The 20,956-nt window shown below is 44.3% G+C and overlaps 1 protein-coding gene across 1 annotated transcript in view; it reads right to left on the bottom strand.

Annotated features, from left to right (window-relative positions):
* The window catches only part of LOC121858854 (sodium-dependent serotonin transporter-like), a gene marked incomplete at its 3' end in the record, with an annotated part of 66,000 nt that extends 46,853 nt beyond the window's left edge, over positions 1-19,147 (bottom strand). The window contains 2 exon segments of the mRNA XM_042355511.1: positions 5,261-5,829; positions 19,044-19,147. Coding sequence (XP_042211445.1) covers positions 5,261-5,788 — 528 coding nt within the window.
* Between the last annotated feature and the right edge of the window lie 1,809 nt (positions 19,148-20,956).

The following is a 20,956-nucleotide window of genomic DNA, read 5'->3' as shown; positions in this document are numbered from 1 at the left end:
AGAAGCCAATCCTCAATCTCTAAACTGTCTGCGGGTCAGCAGACAGACTCCATTCACAGCTCAGACAGAGAGCACCTTTTTATATTTTTGCTCTTAGAGGTAGACTATCAAAATAAAGTCCTACCTCCAGGTAATTGTGTATAATAGTGATGCAACAAAAGGACAAAATCACTCAGTTGAGTTTCAGAAAATTTCTGCCACTTAACAGTGTCCTCTACATAAAAGATAACCAAGATCATCACAAGTAATCAACAAGCAAGAACTGACTCAAACTTACGGCGGCAGCTCAGGTACAAATAGCCAAATCACATTATCAACCTAACCACCGAAAAAAGTTCCACTGAAGTTATGGACATTCTAAGAGATTCCAAAATTTATTAAGGGTCTACTCCTAGAGGATTTCAGAATCACAAAGTATCACCCAATTCAAGATTCAAGACAACTTCAAAATCACCAATCATTTGTGGCCAAACTTAAGGTCAACCAAGAATCTTTAAAATTCATCTATAGAGAATCCAGCTTATAAATACTTATACGGTATAAGCTTCAAGATTCATCGACAAATAAGCAACAGAATCCTCGAGAATCACTCCCTCCTCATAGACAAACAACACTTGACGCCAGCAGTAAGCAGCCAGCAAGTGAAGCCGACACATCTCCCAGCTACTGGTCAGCACCTCGTCTGACTTTCCCTTGTGTGCGTGCGTACAGTATGTGAACATGTACCCGGTGTACACGGACGCCATCTTGTGAACGTCATAACGGATGCTATCTTGGATTGAAACCTTAGTAGTGACGTATCTAGGAGAGTGACGCCAGGACCAGCCCCTGTGAGCGACCTTCTCATACTCTCTAGTCAAGTTGATCAACTTTATGAATTTCAAAACTCCAATCACTATAACTTAGGTTAGTACAAAGCGTTAAATTAGTTAACAGGCAACAAAAACACTCACATGAAGAAAGACTTCACATGGTAGTCATTCTAAAATTACTGCATATAAATATAGTGTTTTACACTACTTTTAATTAAAAGCACAAAATAATAACAGTAGTATTTTGGTTACTTAAATTATATCAATGACTAGTTTAATATAAATAAATAATAAGATAAATTATGATTCATATGTACTCATATATACGGGTGTTTACAGCAATTATCACTGACACTCATTACTATTCTTTCATTTCTTTCATGAAGAGACATTGACTTTTTTTTTTTTTTAAATTCTCCATGTTGTGGATACCTAGTCATGTCGGTATCTTGGGGAATGAGGCAGCAGATGGCCTTGCCAAGGCTGGCTGCAACAAGGCCACACCTGACTACGTTGTTCCTCGAACACTCTTACAGATTAGGACCCAAATCCGCCGCAAACAGAGAGAAGCTCGGGAAGCAGCCATCCCCCTGGACTCCCCGCCCACCTGGTACGATGTCCTCCGTAAACTTCCTGACCTCTCGTACGTCTACGGGAAAGGGTCGCGGAAGGGGGACGTGATTGCTGCCCGTATCATCATTGGGTATGACTTTGCTTGGGAGATTGGTATCCCCGCATCCCCTGAGCAACGCTCTTGTGCATTATGCAGAAGACCCGACAGCCGCACCCTTATTCACTACCTCCTAAGATGTCCCCACACACAACGCTTCCGTGACGCCTGCTGGACCACCACTCCACGACCCCCTGACGGAGACACGATGATCCTCCCAATACTGGCCAGCTATTTTGTAAATAATATTGATTATGTGTTAAAGGAACATCCTTCCTTCCTTAGGCTTTAGTAAGCCCCTTTATAATATTTATACTGTATATACTTTTCACACTTGCCAGATGATTCTGGTGTCATTGTACAGGGGTACCTAGTGACAGCACTAGGATCCCGCTTCCTCTATCAAGGAATAAACAATTGAAATTGAATAATTAAAAAGTGAACATTTAAGTAATACTAAAATATACAATCACTTTAACTTAATGTAAATGGATTGGAAATTTAAGTAAACAATTATTGCATCTTTTTTATTTAACATTTATGGATCATCTAATTGATTTAAGTGAACAAATAATTCAAAACTTGGATAATGATTCAAGTAACACTGTACCCGTTGACACAGTTACCACCGACAGGCAAGCACTTGAGGGTGTGAATGTATTACAAGCCAATGAGCCTGAAGTACAGGTAGATATTTCAGTTGAAAGTATTGAACGAATTATAGACCACATATTTGATGAGTTAGAAGTTACATAACTGAGGTCAGGATGTAATTAAGAGACATCACCCCGATATAGCATATACATCCCAGTATAGTGTACCTCCTACTAACACAACAACCCAGTACATGTATAGTGTTTTGGCACCATCTACTTCATATACTAGCACTGTACCTACGTTTCAGTTAACTAGTAAACCACTAACGGCGTGATACAATATGACACGGGTGCCGAATAATTTTTTAGTGGGTGTACATCACAGAGAACGGCTTGGCTCTGCAAGGGATGACTCAGGTGGAGCTGAGGCACTCTCCTTTTTTCTTTACTTAATGATTGGGAACAAACAATTAAACACCCTACACGAGTTCCTGATCGACATGATCAACTTACTATCATTCTTGATCTTTGTCTTACCTCTAACCCATAACATTATTCATACCCAATTTCTGCCTCCTTGGGGATCTTCTGATCAAAATCATATTTCTATCAAATCAAACTGGGCACGACCACCTCCCCAACCCCCCCCCTCTAAAAGCCAACTATGGCACTATTGGAGGGCAAACTGTCAATCCTTGCCAGAATTCTTCGCCGACTTTCCCTGGGATGAATGTTGCTTTTTCACTCGGGACGCCTCGGTATGTGCTGACAACATTGCTGGGGTTATACAGGGTGGTATGAGTGCATTTATCCAATCTTCTACCAAAACTTTAACGTTACAATCATGGTTTGATCGCTCCTGTTCTCTTGCATGTAGGGAGAGAGATAGAGCATATCAAGTAATGAATCTATCTCCTCCTGTTACCCAGTCCTCTTTCATTACTTCTAGGAAACGTTGTAATGTTGTATAAAAAGACACAGCTGACATGACTAACTTTTCTTCTAGTAAGCCCTTCTGGTTCTTAACCAAAGGAATCTGTAATAACTTCTGTACTACCTCTTTTCCTCCTCTCTTCCGATCTGATAACTCTATAGCCAACTCCCCCCCTCATGATAGAGCCAATCTCTTTGGCACCTTATTCTCCTCTAACTCCACCTTAGACGATTCCAACTCCACCCCTCCTACTCCTGCTCCTCCTAGTGAACCTAGTGGAAGTGAGTCGGCGCATGGGCCGGACAGAATACCCCCTCGTGTTCTGAGGGAGTGTGCTGAAGCTCTGGCCCCTGTACTTGCTCGCCTCTTTCGCCTTTGCCTCAAAACCCAAACTTTTTCTTCTTCTTGGAAGCATGCCTCGGTTCAGCCCATCCCGAAGAAGGGTGACCATTAAAATCGCTCTAACTATCGCCCCATTGCCCTAACTTCATCCCTCTCTAAAATTTTCGAAACTATCTTAAACTCCCATTTTCTCTCATCTTGAACGCCTTTCTGTTTTGTCGGAACACAAGTATGGCTTTCACCAGGCGAGATCTACTGATTCTACTCTTCACTCTTCTTCACATTTTTCCGCCCCCCTTAATTCTCAAACCAGATCTGAAATCATTTCATCTACCAATGCGGATCTTCCACCAATCACATTTGAGGACGCTATCATTCTGCCAAATTCTAAAATAGATATGCGAGGCCTTACCATTTCCTCTAATATGTCATGGAAGCCACACATCCACAACATTGCTAAAGCTGCCTCCCGAAAGCTGGGAATGCTGTACTGATGCCGTAGTTACTTCACTTCTGAACAGTTGCTTCAAGTTTATAAGGGATTCATTCGTCCTGACTTGGAGTACTGCTCTCATATGTGTGGCTTCCATGACATATTAGAGGAAATGGTAAGGCCTCGCATATCTATTTTAGAATTTGGCAGAATGATTGCGTCTTGAAATGTGATTGGTGGGAGATCATCTAATTTGGAAAGAGTAACTGGCAAATACTGTGTTTTATTATTATTGAATTTAACCAAGTTTTTACCTCCCCATTCGGAGATGCTGCACAGATGCGCATTGATAGATGAAAATGATATCAGTTGTAGACATAGATCTAGTTTGAGAATTAGGGGGAAGAGAAAAATATGAAGAAGAGTGAAGGGTAGAATCATCAGCATAAAGATGGATAGAATTAGTCGTAGTGTCAATGTAAATCATTGATAAGAAGAAGGAAAAGAGTAGGTGAACGAACAGAACCCTGTGGGACACCACTAGTGGCAGAGAAAGGGAGGGAGATCGAACCCTCGACAACAACTGCTATGTATCGGTTCTCAAGGAAGCTAGAAATTAGACAAAAAGGTGGGGGAGAAAAACCATAAGAGGGAAGACTTGTGCCATACCCTGTCAAATGCCTTGGAGATGTCGAGGGCCACGACGAAAGTTTCCCCATAATCCCCAAGAGAGGATGACCAAAGATGGATGCAGTAGGGGAGCAGATCACGAGTAGATCTCGCCTGGCCAAAGCCATACTGGTGATCCGAGAAAGTCGTTCAAGGTGGCGGAGAAAATGAGAGTTTAAGATAGTTTCGAAAATCTTAGAGAGGGATGAAGTTAGGGCAATGGGGCGATAGTTAGAGGGATTGGAATGGTCATCCTTCATCGGGATAGCTGAACTGAGGCGTGCTTCGCCTCTCTCGCCATTGCCTCAAAACCCATACTTTTCCTTCTTCTTGTAAGTATGACTCAGTTCAGCTGCTGACATCCTCCGTTATCACCTCTGCACCCCTCGACCTCTCTTCCTCCCGAGTACACTCGTCCGCCTCTACCGCCGTGAACATCCCCAAGTATATCATGGTCTTTGCCCATAGCCAAAACAAACTTGGGCAAGTTGGCGCGGGGGTATCAACCTTCCGGAGTCGAAAACAGTATTATAATACTATAGTTTTTCCCAATTCACCTCTATTTAGTAAGTAAAAATAACTAAGATAATTTAATGTAAACACATTATTTAGAATTATATTAATCCTTATATGGATTTTCTCTTAGATGGCGTTAACTTACCTAATTGTACTCAACATCTAAATTGCCAACACGACACGAGGCTTCCACGATCCAGCCTGAGATCTGAGCCACACTGAGCCAAACTTTGACTTCCTCAACACTTTAATAAAAATAAAGCCACAAAGTTTAGACTTCACACTTACCGAGACCTTGCCGCTGGGGAGCTGGTAGGGGGGTGGGGGGTCAGAGTTAGGTGGCGTAGTAGTGGTAGTGCCACACCCTACCGCCGCTGACGCCTTTCCTTGTTCACACTGGGTCACATCGGGTTTGGTCGGGTCTGGTTGCGGGGTCGTATGGGACACGAGCGGCTTCGAGTCGGAGGTGTCGTTGGAAGTGGTGGTGGTGGTGGTAGCTGAGGTGGTGGTGGTGGTAGCTGAGGTGGTGGTGGTGGTGTTATTAGTGGTGGGGGTAGTGGAGGTGTTAGAAGTAGTGGTGGTGGTGGTGGTAGCAGAGGTGTTAGAAGTAGTTGTGGTAGAGGATAGTGATGGTAATTTATGGTCATTTTTGGCCTTGAGGGACTTGTGGTGGCTAGAGGACGAAACTAAGGGGTTCTCCGTGACGTGGATAGTGCTGAGGGAGGACGGGGAGATATGGGCGTGGGTGGGCAGGGATGGGCGTGCGCGGGCGGGGAGGTGGGCGGCCTCGCGGTCCTGGTCTGCGCGGGCCGCCATTTTGGTGGTCAGAGCACTCAGAAGCTCAGCCACCTCGCAGGCTGAAACAGTGAAACGTAAGGTTAGGAAAGTTTATAATGAAACACGTATAAACACACTAAACACAGGTGACACACTAAACACAGGTGACACAGTAAACACAGGTGAAACAGTAAACACAGTTGACACACTAAACACAGGTGAAACACCCCTACTTACAGGTGACACCCGCTTTAGGTGAAACAACAAACTGGGTGAAACAGTAAACACAGGTGGCTTACATAAACACAGAGTGAAACAGCAAACACAGTTGACCACACTAAATACAGGTGACACTAAACACAGGTGAAACAGCAAACACAGATTGACACACCTAAACACAGGTGAAACAGCAAACACAGGTGAAACAGCAAACACAGTTGACACACCTAAGCACAGAGTGAACCAGCAAACACAGTTGACCACACTAAACTTTAGGTGAAACAGCAAACACAGGTGAAACAGCAAACACAGTTGACACACTAAGCACAGTTGACACACTAAACACAGGTGAAACAGCAAAGCACAGTTGACACACTAAACACAGGTGAAACAGCAAGCACAGGTGAAACAGCAAGCACAGTTGACACACTAAACACAGGTGAAACAGCAAACACAGTTGACACACTAAACACAGGTGAAACAACAAACACAGGTGACACACTAAAACACAGGTGACACACAACACAAGATTGAAACAGCAAACACAGGTGAAACAGCAAACACAGTTGACACACTAAACACAGGTGAAACAACAAGCCACAGTTGACACACTAAACCCACAGGTGAAACAGCAAACACAGAGTGAAACAGCAAACACAGTGACACACTAAACACAGGTGGAAACAGCAAACACAGTTGACACACTAAACACAGGTGAAACAGCAAGCACAAGGTGAAACAACAAACACAGGTGACACACTAAACACAGGTGAAACAACAGCTTACAATTGACACACTAAACACAAATTGAAACAGCAAACACAAGTGAAACAGCAAGCACAGATGACACACTAAACACAGGTGAAACAGCAAACACAGGTGAAACAGCAAACACAGATGAAACAGCAAACTGAGTGACACACTAAACACACAGGTGACACACTAAAACACAAATTAGAAACAAACCAACCACAGAATTGAAACAGCAAACACAGTTGACACAGTAAGCACTAGGTGACACACTAAACACAGGTGACACACTAAACACAGGTGAAACAACAAACACAGAATTGACAACAAACACAGATGGAAACAGCAAACACAGGTGACACACTAAACACAGGTGAAACAACAGAAACACAGGTGAGAGCAGTAAAGCACAGGTGACACACTAAACACAGGTGACACACCTAAGCACAGGTGAAACAACAAACACAGTTGACTAGTAAACACAGGTGACACACTAAACACAGGTGACACACTAAACACAGGTGAAACAGCAAACACAGGTGAAACAACAAACACAGGCGACACACACACTAAACTGGGCACACTAAAACACAGGTGACACACCCCACTAAACACAGAGTGAAACAACAAACACAGGTAGAAACAACAAACAAAAGGTGACACACTAAACACAGGTGACACACTAAACACAGGTGAAACAGCAAACACAGGTGAAACAGCAAACACAGATGACACACTAAACACAGGTGACACAGCAAACACAGGTGAAGTAGCAAACACAGATGACACACTAAACTTTGGAACGGAAACAGCAAGCAGTTGACACAGTAAACACAGGTGACACACTAAACACAGTTGACACACACCCCTAAACACAGGTGAAACAGCAAACACAGGTGACACTAAGCACAGATGACCACGCTAAACACAGGTGACTGTAAACTGGGTGACACAGTAAACACAGGTGAAACAGCAAGCCCCACAGTTGACACACTCAAAGCACAGGTGAAACAGCAAACACAGGTGACACACTAAACACAGGTGGGGAAACCTTAACCTAGGTGACACACTAAACCACAGATGACACACTAAACACAGGTGAAACAGCAACCTGGTAGACACACTAAACACAGATGACACACTAAACACAGGTGACACAGCAAACTGAGTGACTGATAAACACAGGTGAAACAGCAAACACAGTTGACGTTGACACACTAAACACCACCAGGTGACACACTAAGCACAGGTGGAAACAACCATACAGAATTGAAACAACCAAACACAGATGAAACAGCAAACACAGGTGACACACTAAACACACAAGGTGAAACAGCAAACACAGGTGGAAACAGTAAAACACAGGTGACACACTAAACACAGGTGACACACTAAACTGGGTGAAACAACAAACACAGTTGACTGAAATGCAACTAGGTGACACACTAAACACAAGGTGACACACTAAACACAGGTGAAACAACAAACTACAGGTGAAACAGCAAACACAGGCGACACACTAAGCACAGGTGACACACTAAACACAGGTGACACACTAAACACAGGTGAAACAACAAACACAGGTGAAACAGCAAACACAATTTGACACCCTAAACACAGGCACACTAAACACAGGTGAGAGCAAGCAAACACCAGGTGAAACAGCAAACACAGATGACACACTAAGCACAGGTATTTTAGCAAACACAGGTGAAACAACCAAACACAGATGACACACTAAACACAGGTGAAACAGCAAACACAGTTGACACAGTAACCACAGGTGACACACTAAACACAGTTGACACACTAGCCTGGGTGAAACAGCAAACACAAGGTGACACACTAAACTGAATGACACACTAAACACAGGCACAGCAAACACAGAGTGGAAACAACAAACACAGGTGAAACAGCAAACACAGATGACACACACTCAAGCACAGGTGACTAGCAAACACAGGTGAAACAACAAACACAGATGACACTAAACACAGGTGACACAGCAAACCTTACAGGTGAAACAGCAAACACAGGTGACACACTAAACACAGGTGAAACAGCAAACACAGGTGAAACCTTAAACACAGATGACACACTAAACACAGAGTGACACAGCAAACACAGGTGAAACAACAAACACAAATTGAAACAGCAGAAACACAGGTGACACAGCAAACACAGGTGAGCAACAAACACAGGTGACACTAAACACAGGTGACACACCCCTAGCACAGAGTGACACACTAAACACAGGTGACACAACAAACACAAATTGACACACTAAACACAGGTGACACAGCAAACACAGGTCAAACAACAAACACAGGTGAAACAACAAACACAGGTGACACACTAAACACAGGTGACACACTAAACACAGGTGACACACTAAACACAGGTATTTAGCAAACACAGTTGACACACTAAACACAGGTGAAACAGCAAGCAGGTGAGCAACCAAACACAGGTGACACACTAAACACAGGTGACACACACTAAACACAGAGTGAAACAACAAACACAGGTGACACAGCAAACACAGGTGACACACTAAAACACAGGTGACACACCCCTAAACACAAGGTGAAACAGCAAACACAGGTGGAAACAGCAAACACAGGTGACACACTAAACACAGGTGACACTAAACACAGGTGAAACAGCAAGCACAGTTGACACACTCGCTTTAGGTGAAACAACAAACACAGGTGAAACAGCAAACACAATTGACACACCTAAACACAGGTGACACACTAAGCACAGGTGAAACAACAACACAGGTGACACAGCAAGCACAGGTGACACACTAAACACAGAGTGACACACTAAACACAGGTCAAACAACAAACACACAGAGTGAAACAGCAAACACAGGTGACACACTAAACACAGGTGAGCACACTAAACACAGGTGAAACAGTAAGCACAGGTGACACACTAAACACAGGTGAAACCAACCAAACACAGGTATTTGTAAACACAGGTGACACACTAAGCACAGGTGACACACTAAACACAGAGTGAAACAGCAAACACAGGTGAAACAGCAAACACAGGTGACACTAAACAGGTGACACACTAAACACAGAGTCAAACAACAAACACAGGTGACACAGTAAAACACAGGTGAAACAGTAAAACACAGGTGACACAGCAAGCCCACAGGTGACTTAAACACAGGTGAAACAGCAAACACAGGTGACACACTAAACACAGGTGACACACCTAAGCTTACAGAGTGAAACAACAAGCACAGGTGACACAGTAAACCACCAGGTGAAACAGTAAACACAGGTGACACCTAACTGGTGACACACTAAACACAGGTGAAACAGCAAGCAGGTGACACACACTAAACACAGGTGAAACAGCAAACACAGGTGACACAGTAAACACAGGTGAAACAGTAAACACAGGCCACACTAAACACAGGTGAAACAGTAAACACAGGTGACACAATGCTTTACAGTTGACACAGTAAACACAGGTGAAACAGCAAACACAGGTGAAACAGCAAACACAGGTGACACACTAAACACAGGTGAAACAGCAAACACAGTTGACACACTAAACACAGGTGAAACAGTAAACACAGGTGAAACAGTAAACACAGGTGACACAGTAAACACAGGTGAAACAGCAAACACAGGTGACACAGTAAACACAGGTGAAACAGTAAACACAGGTGACACAGTAAACACAGGTGACACAGTAAACACAGGTGAAACAGCAAACACAGGTGACACAGTAAACACAGGTGACACAGTAAACACAGGTGACACAGTAAACACAGGTGACACACTAAACACAGGTGACACAGTAAACACAGGTGACACAGTAAACACAGGTGACACAGTAAACACAGGTGACACACTAAACACATAAAAGAAAGGCGGTGAAACATAGGTGAAACACACAAGTGAAACATAAGGTTAGGTTTGATGAAATATGAGGTGAAACCGTGAAATGAAACACACAGGTGAAAAATTAAATGAAAAACGCAGGTAAAACATACAGGTGAAGCATGAGTCAAAACACAAAGCTGAAATATTAAGTTAAATATCTGAATAAAGAAGAACAAATTAAAACTCTTTATTTAACCATTATTCCCTCATCATTTATTAAATGACCAGAGTAACTCACTTTTATTTTTCTGTAAAATTTCTGTAGATTTCAAGGCATGGAAGCCTCACATCTACAACATGGCTACAGCTGCCTCCCGAAAGCTGAGAATGTTGTACAGGTTTATAAGGGAATCATTCGTCCTAACCTGGAGTATTGCTCTCGTATCTGGGATGGTTCTTCTTCTGTTAGAAAGGATAGAAGCAAAGGTATTTCCTCTTATTACCTCTCTTCTTTAGTCAATAATTTATTTTCCCTTTCTCTTCGCCGCAATGTTGCTTCACTCTCTCTCTTTTACAGGTACTTAAATGAGCAATGTTCGATTGATTTGGCATCCTCTGTACCGCCGGCAAGGCTGTGGGCTCGTATAACACTCGTCTTACCCGCGGTGCCCACCGTTTCTGTGTGGATGTCGCTCACACTAGAATAACCGTTATTTTCAATTTCTTTCTGTTCTTTTTTTTTCACCCCTCAGGCCCCGTTGTGGGTCGTTTGACCTGTGCCCGGGTGGGCTAATTCCCGTAAAAAAAAAAAAAAACAGCCAAACTGTGGAATGCTCTGCCTTCTTCTGTGTTTCCACACTCACACAATCTGTCTCACTTCAAAAAGATGGTTTTCCGGCATCTTCGTGGTGCAGATTAATAATTCAATTTTCAATTTCAATTGTTTATTCCTTGATAGAGGAGGCGGGATCCTAGTGCTGTCACTAGGTACCCCTGTACAATGACACCAGAATCATCTGGCAAGTGTGAAAAGTATATACAGTATAAATATTATAAAGGGGCTTACTAAAGCCTAAGGAAGGAAGGATGTTCCTTTAACACATAATCAATATTATTTACAAAATATCTGGCCAGTATTGGGAGGATCATCGTGTCTCCGTCAGGGGGTCGTGGAGTGGTGGTCCAGCAGGCGTCACGGAAGCGTTGTGTGTGGGGACATCTTAGGAGGTAGTGAATAAGGGTGCGGCTGTCGGGTCTTCTGCATAACGCACAAGAGCGTTGCTCAGGGGATGTGGGGATACCAATCTCCCAAGCAAAGTCATACCCAATGATGATACGGGCAGCAATCACGTCCCCTTCCGCGACCCTTTCCCGTAGACGTACGAGAGGTCAGGAAGTTTACGGAGGACATCGTACCATGTGGGCGGGGAGTCCAGGGGGATGGCTGCTTCCCGAGCTTCTCTCTGTTTGCGGCGGATTTGGGTCCTAATCTGTAAGAGTGTTCGAGGAACAACGTAGTCAGGTGTGGCCTTGTTGCAGCCAGTCTTGGCAAGGTCATCTGCTGCCTCATTCCCCAAGATACCGACATGACTGGGTATCCATAGGAATGTCACAGGGCGGCCTGCATCCTGAAGTGTGGATGTTAACCCTCGTATTCGGAGGATGAGGTCCTTATTTTCCCCAGATCCAAATGCGATCCCGTCGAGAGCAGACCTGGAATCGCAGCAGACAAGCAAGGGGCAGAAACCATCTGCTTCTTCCTCAGCGAGAAGGGCAGCAAGGAGGGCTATTAGTTCAGCCTGAGTGGAGGATGCCCCGTCAGAAACTCTGAGAGACAGTTTGATAGGCTCAGGGGCATGAGGACGGGAGATGTAGACACCAGCCCCGGCCCTACCTGTAGCGGGGTCAACAGAACCATCAGTGTAGAGGACGACCCTACCTGGGGACCAGTGAGCGATCCTGGAGAGGTGGTATTTGCAGAGAATAACAGGGTTCACCTGGGATTTCGGGAGCGGTCCACCGAGGGCAATCACTTCAGGTTGAAAATCCAGCCAGGGAGAAGGAGACGAACCAACAGCAGGGGTGACAACAATATCAGGCAGGAGGTCGTGTTCCTGAAGGGCTCGGATGAGTGACCCTCGCCACTGTCTTCTAGATGGAGGTCGGTCTCGAACAGCAGTAGTCAAGTTGGTTTGGACATAGTTGCCCCTAGGATCCCGTAGAATGGAAACGGCAGTTTTTAGGTAAAACTCCTGGACACGATCCTGTAAGGGGGAAAGACCAAGTTCGTTATATAGAGAAGTAGAGCGTGTCCACTGAGGAGCCCCAAGGATGATACGAGCAGCTTTCCTCTGGATAACTTCGAGACGGTTGACAGCAGTCCGACTAATGTTGACGAGGGCAGGGGCGGCGTAGTCGACACAGGAACGGACAAAAGACTTGTACATGGTGAGAAGTACAGGGATGGTGGCACCAAGGGAACCCCTGCACATGGTAGAGAGGGGAGCGAGACGCCGAAAACATATGTCTCGAAGATAGCGGACTTCAGGGATCTGACAACGTGTGCGAGTTACATACACACCCAGGTATTTTGTCTCATTAACCCAGTCCAAGGGCGTTCCTGATAAGAAAAGGGGTGGAGGTACAACACGACCGTGCCACATGGCTTTTGTTTTCGCAGTTGAAAGAAGGAAACCAAGTGAATCACACTCTCTGGAGACCAGATCAAGGGCTTCCTGCATGCTGAGGTAGTCAGGGGCTTGGAGGAGGACATCGTCGGCATATCCTGAGTGGACAACTTCTGTCGGCCACGGGAGTGATGCAATGGAGTGCATGAGAGTGTTAAACAAGGTGGGACTCAGGACTCCACCTTGAGGGGTGCCGAGGTTCATTTCTTGAACAGGAGACATAGAGCCTTCAACGCGAACCCGGGCCTGACGTCCAGTGAGGTAAGAGGCGATCCATTGTAGAAGTCTCCCTTTAACCCCTAACCGTGCAAGTTCAGCTAAAATGAGGGCAGGCTGAGCCGTATCAAAGGCTCCCTTGATATCAAGGAAGACGGAGACGCGGGCAGTCTGATTGCAATAAAAGGAAGCAATGGAGTGTGCTGTGCTGCGATGTTGAATGAAACCATTGAGGGAGTTGTGGAAGCCGCCTATGGTGTGAAGAAGGCGACGATGGAGTATCCTCTCCATCATCTTGCAAACACAGGAGGTAAGACTAATGGGTCGATATTTCCCAGGATCTCCCGGCTTAGGGATGGGGATAATAGTGGCATTTTTCCAGTTGGACGGGAGAACCCCATGTTCATAAGACATATTGTAGAGAGCAAGCAAGGGGCCGTTAGGAATATTAGTACAGGCGTTGAGGACGGAGTAGGTTATCTGATCATCCCCAGGAGAGGTGTCTTTTCTAGAGCGACGAGCACTGTCAAGCTCGAACTGTGTGATGGGATGATCAGTGGGGGCAGGGGAGGTAAGAGCAGCACGAACAACAGGCTCAGACGCATCGATGCGGGCCTGCACTGCCTCCTGCATTGGATCTGGAAGTGCCTCAGGGGAGGAAGCTCGTGCCCAGTCCTCCATTAAAGAGCAGGCAAGGGAGGCGGGGTCAGGGTGGGGAGGAGGCCTCCGTCGAGTACCCCGTATAGCATTAATCCGATTCCATACATAAGAGGGTGACGACTGGAACGATAGAGACCCCGTGAAGGATAGCCAGTCCGCCTCACGTATCCGACGGCGCTCCTGAGTTGCAAAGGAGCACCAATTTTTGAAGTCTTCCCAGTCCTCTGGAGACCGAGACCTCCGTATGGCAGAGTGGAGATCACGGGTTACCTGCCGGAGATGTCTCATGGCAGGGATACGATACCAGTAGTTGGTGGCACTTCTGGGGTGACGGGGAGGGCGTGGAGGGGTAGCGCGATTGACAGAGTCATACACGGCATCAACAAAATCAGCGCTGTAAGAGTCAAGGGACTGGGGACAACATAGGAATCCGCCCAGGTAGAAAGGTATTGGGTAAAGGAAGGAACAGCATCTTGTGTGAGACGAAGGCGAGGGGATCGATAAGGAGCTGATGTCGGGGCAGAGAAGGAGAGCCTGAGATGGGTAGTAACGGCAAGATGGTCACTATACAGAGCAGGCTCGGTGCAGACGGTAGGATGAAAGGAGGTATGACCGTTCAATAGTAAGCCAACATCAAGGAAACTATGGGGGAGGCGAGTAGGATCGTCAGGACAAAGAAAGCGAACATCATCATCCCCATTAAGAAACTGTGAGAGATGTGATCCGTTAAGGGTACATGGAGTGGGATGATCCGGAGTAAGAGTGGGATGGCGGGCATTAAAGTCGCCAAGAACAATAGTGGGAACCCCATCATGGAGGTCGTGAAGAACCTGGGGGTCCAGAGAATCACTCTTGAAATGAACATTGACTACACGAAGGGTCCGGTCACCAAGAGTAAGGGAGACAGAAAGTAATTCAGACGGGGGTCCATGTGAGTCAGGTGAAGGGAGACGAACAGATGGAATGGTGTTACGCACAAGGGTGAGGAGGCCACGAGCCTGCCCACGGTACCGAGGCAGGGTGTAAACAGTATAGCCAGAGAGGCGGAGTGGAGTAACATCGTCTGTGATGGTTTCCTGAAGTAGAGCAACATCTACTTGATGGGAGAGCACAAACTGGGCGAGGTCTGTCCGGCGAGGTCTAAGTCCCTGGATGTTCCATTGTAAGAAGAGGAGGGAACGGCCTCCGGTGTGAGATGAGTCGGAGGGGCTAGACAGGGCTCCAGAGGAGGTACCAAATTCTGTTGAGAGAAATGGAGAGGGAGGAGTGGGAGAGCGAGGGATGGATCCTCCATCTCGGGAGATGGAAGGAGGCGGGTCATCAGGGCTTGCAAAGTGCGCCCCTGTTGGGTCAGGGTGTCCAGAATGAGTTGTTGTTGCTTCTGCAATGTCGCAATTGTTTTCACAAACAAGTCGAGTTGGGCTGAGAGAAGGTTGATTTGCTTGGAGTGGCGATCCAGACGGAGAGTGATTGTTTCCATAGAACCAACTTGGTGTACCTGTGCAGGAGCTGGAGGTGGCAGCGAGGATTGCCGAGGGCCCGACTGGGCATGTGGTGGTGGTAGCGACGGAGAGGGACGGTGAGGGTTCAGTTGAGTAAGAGGTGGTGGTGCTGGTGAGAGACAGCGGGGGTCCGGGTGGGCAGGAGATGGTGGTGACTGTGTGGCAGGGCCGGCAACGACCTTGTTCCAAGAACGGTAGGGAGAGGGAGGGAGGGGAGAAAGGATGGGTGGTAGGGGTGATGGAGGGGGTGGTAGAGGAGAGGAGATCAATGGGAAATCCTTGGTGGATGGAAGAGGCGGTGGTGGATAGGATTGAGGTTTGGTTGACAGGGGCTTCGTCAGAGACGAGGGCGGTGGTACAAGGTAAGTTTTCCCCGGGCGAGTGCCAGGACGCTGTGGGCAATTGGCATTCCAGGCGTGGTGACTGCCATGGCAATTGACGCACCGTGGAATAACTGGGATTTTGTTCTGAATTTTCGATTTGCATTCCACTGTGTCGTGAGGACCTGCACAGAAACCGCAGGCGACCATCCTCGTGCACTCCCAGGTGCGGTGTTTCCACGATTGGCAACGACCACAGATTTTCGGGGTTCCGATAAATCGGTCGAGAGGACAGTTGTGAATTGGTCCTACATTCACCTTCGGGGGGAGGGGGCCCACCCACCAGCCGATGAGTTCGTTGGATGGACGTTTGGAGACCGGGTTGATGCGGCGTTCCATGTCCAGTAGTTGTGGGAGAAGAGGGCGAAGATCGTCGATAGGGATCTCCCAGGGTACGTGGCGAACCATTACCTTGGTACGACGAGTTTCTGGGGTGATGATGGTGAACTTCAGCATCACCTCCCCCTGGGGAGCAGGAAAGCCCACCTGAGTGAGCAGGCGTACCGTCTCGTCCATTTGTGTGGTGACTATCACGGCTGTGGGACCTCGGCGGAGGCGAAGTGTTGAGTCCTGAAGTGGAGAGCAGTGACGGAAGAACCAGGTCGTCCGTGTGCTCAGAGGCAAGTCCCGAGGGAAGGCGAGACGACGAAGGCGCGACGGGGCAGGGAGACAAAGGGAATCCCCTATGTCCATCGTCGGCGGAGGGTCGGTCATTGAGCCACATGTAGGCTCACTTGGGGACCCCGATGACAGGAGTCCACCCTCTACAGCCCCAGAAGGGGTGCAAGGGGGAGCCGTGGCCCCTGCTGGAGACCCTGACTTCTGAGGTTTCTGCTTCTTCTTTGACGTGTCTTCAAGAAGAAAGTCGTCAGCATCACTGTCACCTACTGCCGCCGTTTCCAACTAACGGGAGCGTTTAACGGCGGGCATAGGGCACGTTGGCAACACTGCAGTCAGGTGGAGTGGTAATGACGTCACTGCTACGTCACACTATCACATTGCGCATGCGCAAATTTGAAAAACTTTGCTCAGAGGGATCGGGTGGTAGGACCAGATGTTTTATCCCCAAAAATGACAAAGTCCAAAAGTAACAAAAATATATATGCCACTGTGCTGATAACTGGGTCTTACTATAGTTGTCTGCACAGGCTGGGATTGGTAGACTCGCTGAATTCGTCAGAAATACGAATTTTAAGGAGCAGTCTCTTACAGCCTTTGTTGACACTACGCACGCATGCGCGTTGTGGCAGATTAATATTGTAGTTTTCTCCTCTATCTTTTGTAATTTCTATTGCCCGCCCCCCCCTCCCAGGCCCCGTTGTGAGTCGATGACTTGTGTCCGGTTGGGCTATTCCCAAAAGAAAATAGGTTAGTTAAGGTTGGTTAGGCTAGTTTAGGTTAAATCAAGGTACTCTAGGTAGTGGGTAAGATTCGGTTATATTAGGTTTATAAATTTAAGTTAGGTTAGAGCAGGCTAGGTTAGGTAAAATTGAGTTAAGTTCGGTAGAGTTTGCTTAGGTTAAGTTAGGTTAGGTTAGTTTTGGTTAGGTTAGATTAGTGTATGGTAAGTTAAGTTAGGTTAAGTTATTTTAGGTCAAGTTAGGTCAGCTTAGGTTTGGTTAAGTTAGTTTAGACGAAAGGTGGTTAGTTTAGATTAGGTTAGGTTAGGTGAGGTTATGTTAAGATAATATAATGTTATCCTCTATTTTACATTATAACTATAATAAATTGCAAGTGCATAATAATAATAATAATAATAATAATAATAATAATAATAATAATAATAATAATAATAATAATAATAATAATAATAATAATAATAATAATAATAATAATAATAATAATAAATTAGTTATTATTTACAGTATAGTCGACTTAATTTTTTTACCAAAAACATAAAGTTACATAACTTAATGTAATGCAACCTAACCAAAGCTAACCTAACCAAACTTAATTAGGCCTATACTTCCTGCTCTACCCTAACCTAAACTAACCTTACGTAAACTGAACTAAACTAACCAACGATAACCTAGCCTGACCTAACCTGACCTAATCTTAGCTGAACCTAGCATGACCTAACTTATCCTGCTTAAGCTGACCTACTTTAACCTAACCTAACCTAACCTAACCAATATACAACACAAGAGAGGGAAGAGAATAAAATGAGTCGCTCCATCAGTTACTCAGTAGGCTACAGCATAGAGCTGCCTGATGCATATGTATGAGATTGAAGTCGACAGTTCAGAACGTTTGTTAGATAGATGAAAAAAGAAAAAATAGACCAACTAAAGAAAACACAAAAGACTAGATATAAAAACAAACAAAAAATAATCTCGATGGATACTCTAGCAGTCTACACACACACACACACACACACACACACACACACACACACACACACACACACACACACACACACACACACACACACAAATATTTGGCAACTAGACTTAGACAGGACTATATATAAACGAGGAAATTAATTTCAGTAGCTCATTGTAACATGATTGGCAACGGGGGGCGGGAGACGGTAATGGGAAATTGAAACTAATTCATCGAAATTATCATTGTTGTAGGTGAGTATTGGAGGGGGGGTGGGGGTGGCCAAGACAACAATGATGGAAATAATTAATTGTCAGAAGCTGTTTAGTGATTTGTTAAGGATGAAGTGATATAGCAATTATTAGTAAGGAGATTAGGGTATATTTTACACGCTTTAGGTTAGGTTAGGTTAGGTTAGGTTATGTTAGGTTAGGTTAGATTAGGTTAGGTTAGGTTAGGTTAGGTTAGGTTAGGTTAGGTTAGGTTGAAGAAGGTTAGATTAGGCTACGGTAGGATGATTAATCTTAAGGTGAAATGAGTTGGGGTGTCTAATCTTCAGGTGGCCCAATAGCTAAATGGAACTGTTGCTTAAGGTGATGTAAATATACAGAATTATTACCGAGACAGGTGAGTCCCCCCCCCCCAGCAAACAACACCTTTAGTCTATACGATAACCATATTGCTGTAGGTAACAAGCTAAGGCAATTAACCTGTTGTTGGTGTGGTGTGTGGTGGCCGAGTGGGTACAGCGTTCTCCTCCTGTCCAAAGGGTAGCTATTTCTCGCCCAGGATACCCGCAGTTCACCCAGCTGTGAATAGGTTCCTGACTTTACAGGGGTCATTTGAACAAGACACCCTAGTTTATTTCACCTTCAACTTAATCTTATCTAACCTAACTTAGATTAACTTAGCCTAACTTAATCTTATCTATATCTAGCCTAATCTAACATAACGTAATGTAACTTAGCACTAACATAATTTAACATAAGCTAACACTAACATAATCTAGCATAACACAAACATAATTTTACATAACACTAACATAATCTAACATAACACTAACATAATCTAACATAACACTAACATGCTCTAACATAACACTAACATAATCTAACATAACACTAACATGCTCTAACATAACACTAACATAATCTAGCATAACACAAACACAATTTTACATAACACTAACATAATCTAACATAACACTAACATAATCTAACATAACACTAACATGCTCTAACATAACACTAACATAATCTAACATAACACTAACATGCTCTAACATAACACTAACATAATCTAACATAACACTAACATAATCTAACATAACACAAACATAATCTAACATAACACTAACATAATCTAACATAACACTAACATAATCTAACATAACACCAACATAATCATCTAACATAACACTAACATAACACTAACATAATCTATAACACTAACATAATCTAACACTAACATAACTAACATAACACATAATCTAACATAACACTAACATAATAACTAACATAACACCAATATAATCTAACATAACACTAACATAATCTAACATAACACTAACATAATCTAACATAACACTAACATAATCTAATCTAAATATAACACTAATCACTAACATAATCTAACATAACACTAACATAATCTAACATTACACTAACATAATCTAACATTACACTAACATAATCTAACATAACACTAACATAATCTAACATAACACTAACATAATCTAACATAACATTAACATAATCTAACATAACACTAACATGTTCTAACATAACACTAACATAATCTAACATAACACTAACATAATCTAACATAACACTAACATAATCTAACATAACACTAACATAATCTAACATAACACTAATATAATCTAACATAACACTAACATAATCTAACATAACACTAACATAATCTAACAACACTAACATGCTCTAACATAACACTAACATAATCTAACATAACACTAACATAATCTAACATAACACAAACATAATCTAACATAACACTAACATAATCTAACATAACACAAACATAATCTAACATAACACTAACATAATCTAACCTAACACTAACATAATCTAACATAACACTAACATAATCTAACATAACACTAACATGCTCTAACATAACACTAACATAATCTAACATAACACTAACATAATCTAACATAACACTAACATAATCTAACATAACACTAACATAATCTAACATGTGACGACAACCGCCACTACAAAGAATATCAATCCCTGACTCGATCTCAACAGCTTATATACATGAGACTGCGCCTAGGGTACAGGTACCTATGGGAGTACATTGGCAACCCTGAGCCTGGCCGCACTGTTTGTAAGCTTTGTGGCCAACCCGACTCTCACACCCTCTCTCACTACATCCTCACTTGCCCTATAACCTCCTCCTATAGGTCCCCAGCCGTTACCAACACCTCTTCCCTCCCAGACCAGATATCCCTCCTCCTAGTCACAGGCCTGGCATTTGACATTATTAGGGACCTGCCACTCTTTGCCATAAACAGATGAAATGTACCGGGAACTTTCCCCCCACACACTCATCATTCTCTCACTTTATGTAACTTGACAAAACCTATGACCCTTCA

This window comes from Homarus americanus, unplaced genomic scaffold, assembly GCF_018991925.1.
Source record: "Homarus americanus isolate GMGI-L3 unplaced genomic scaffold, GMGI_Hamer_2.0 scaffold55844, whole genome shotgun sequence".
In the NCBI taxonomy this organism is placed as follows: domain Eukaryota; kingdom Metazoa; phylum Arthropoda; class Malacostraca; order Decapoda; family Nephropidae; genus Homarus; species Homarus americanus.
This window is presented reverse-complemented; position numbering and strand designations above follow the sequence as displayed.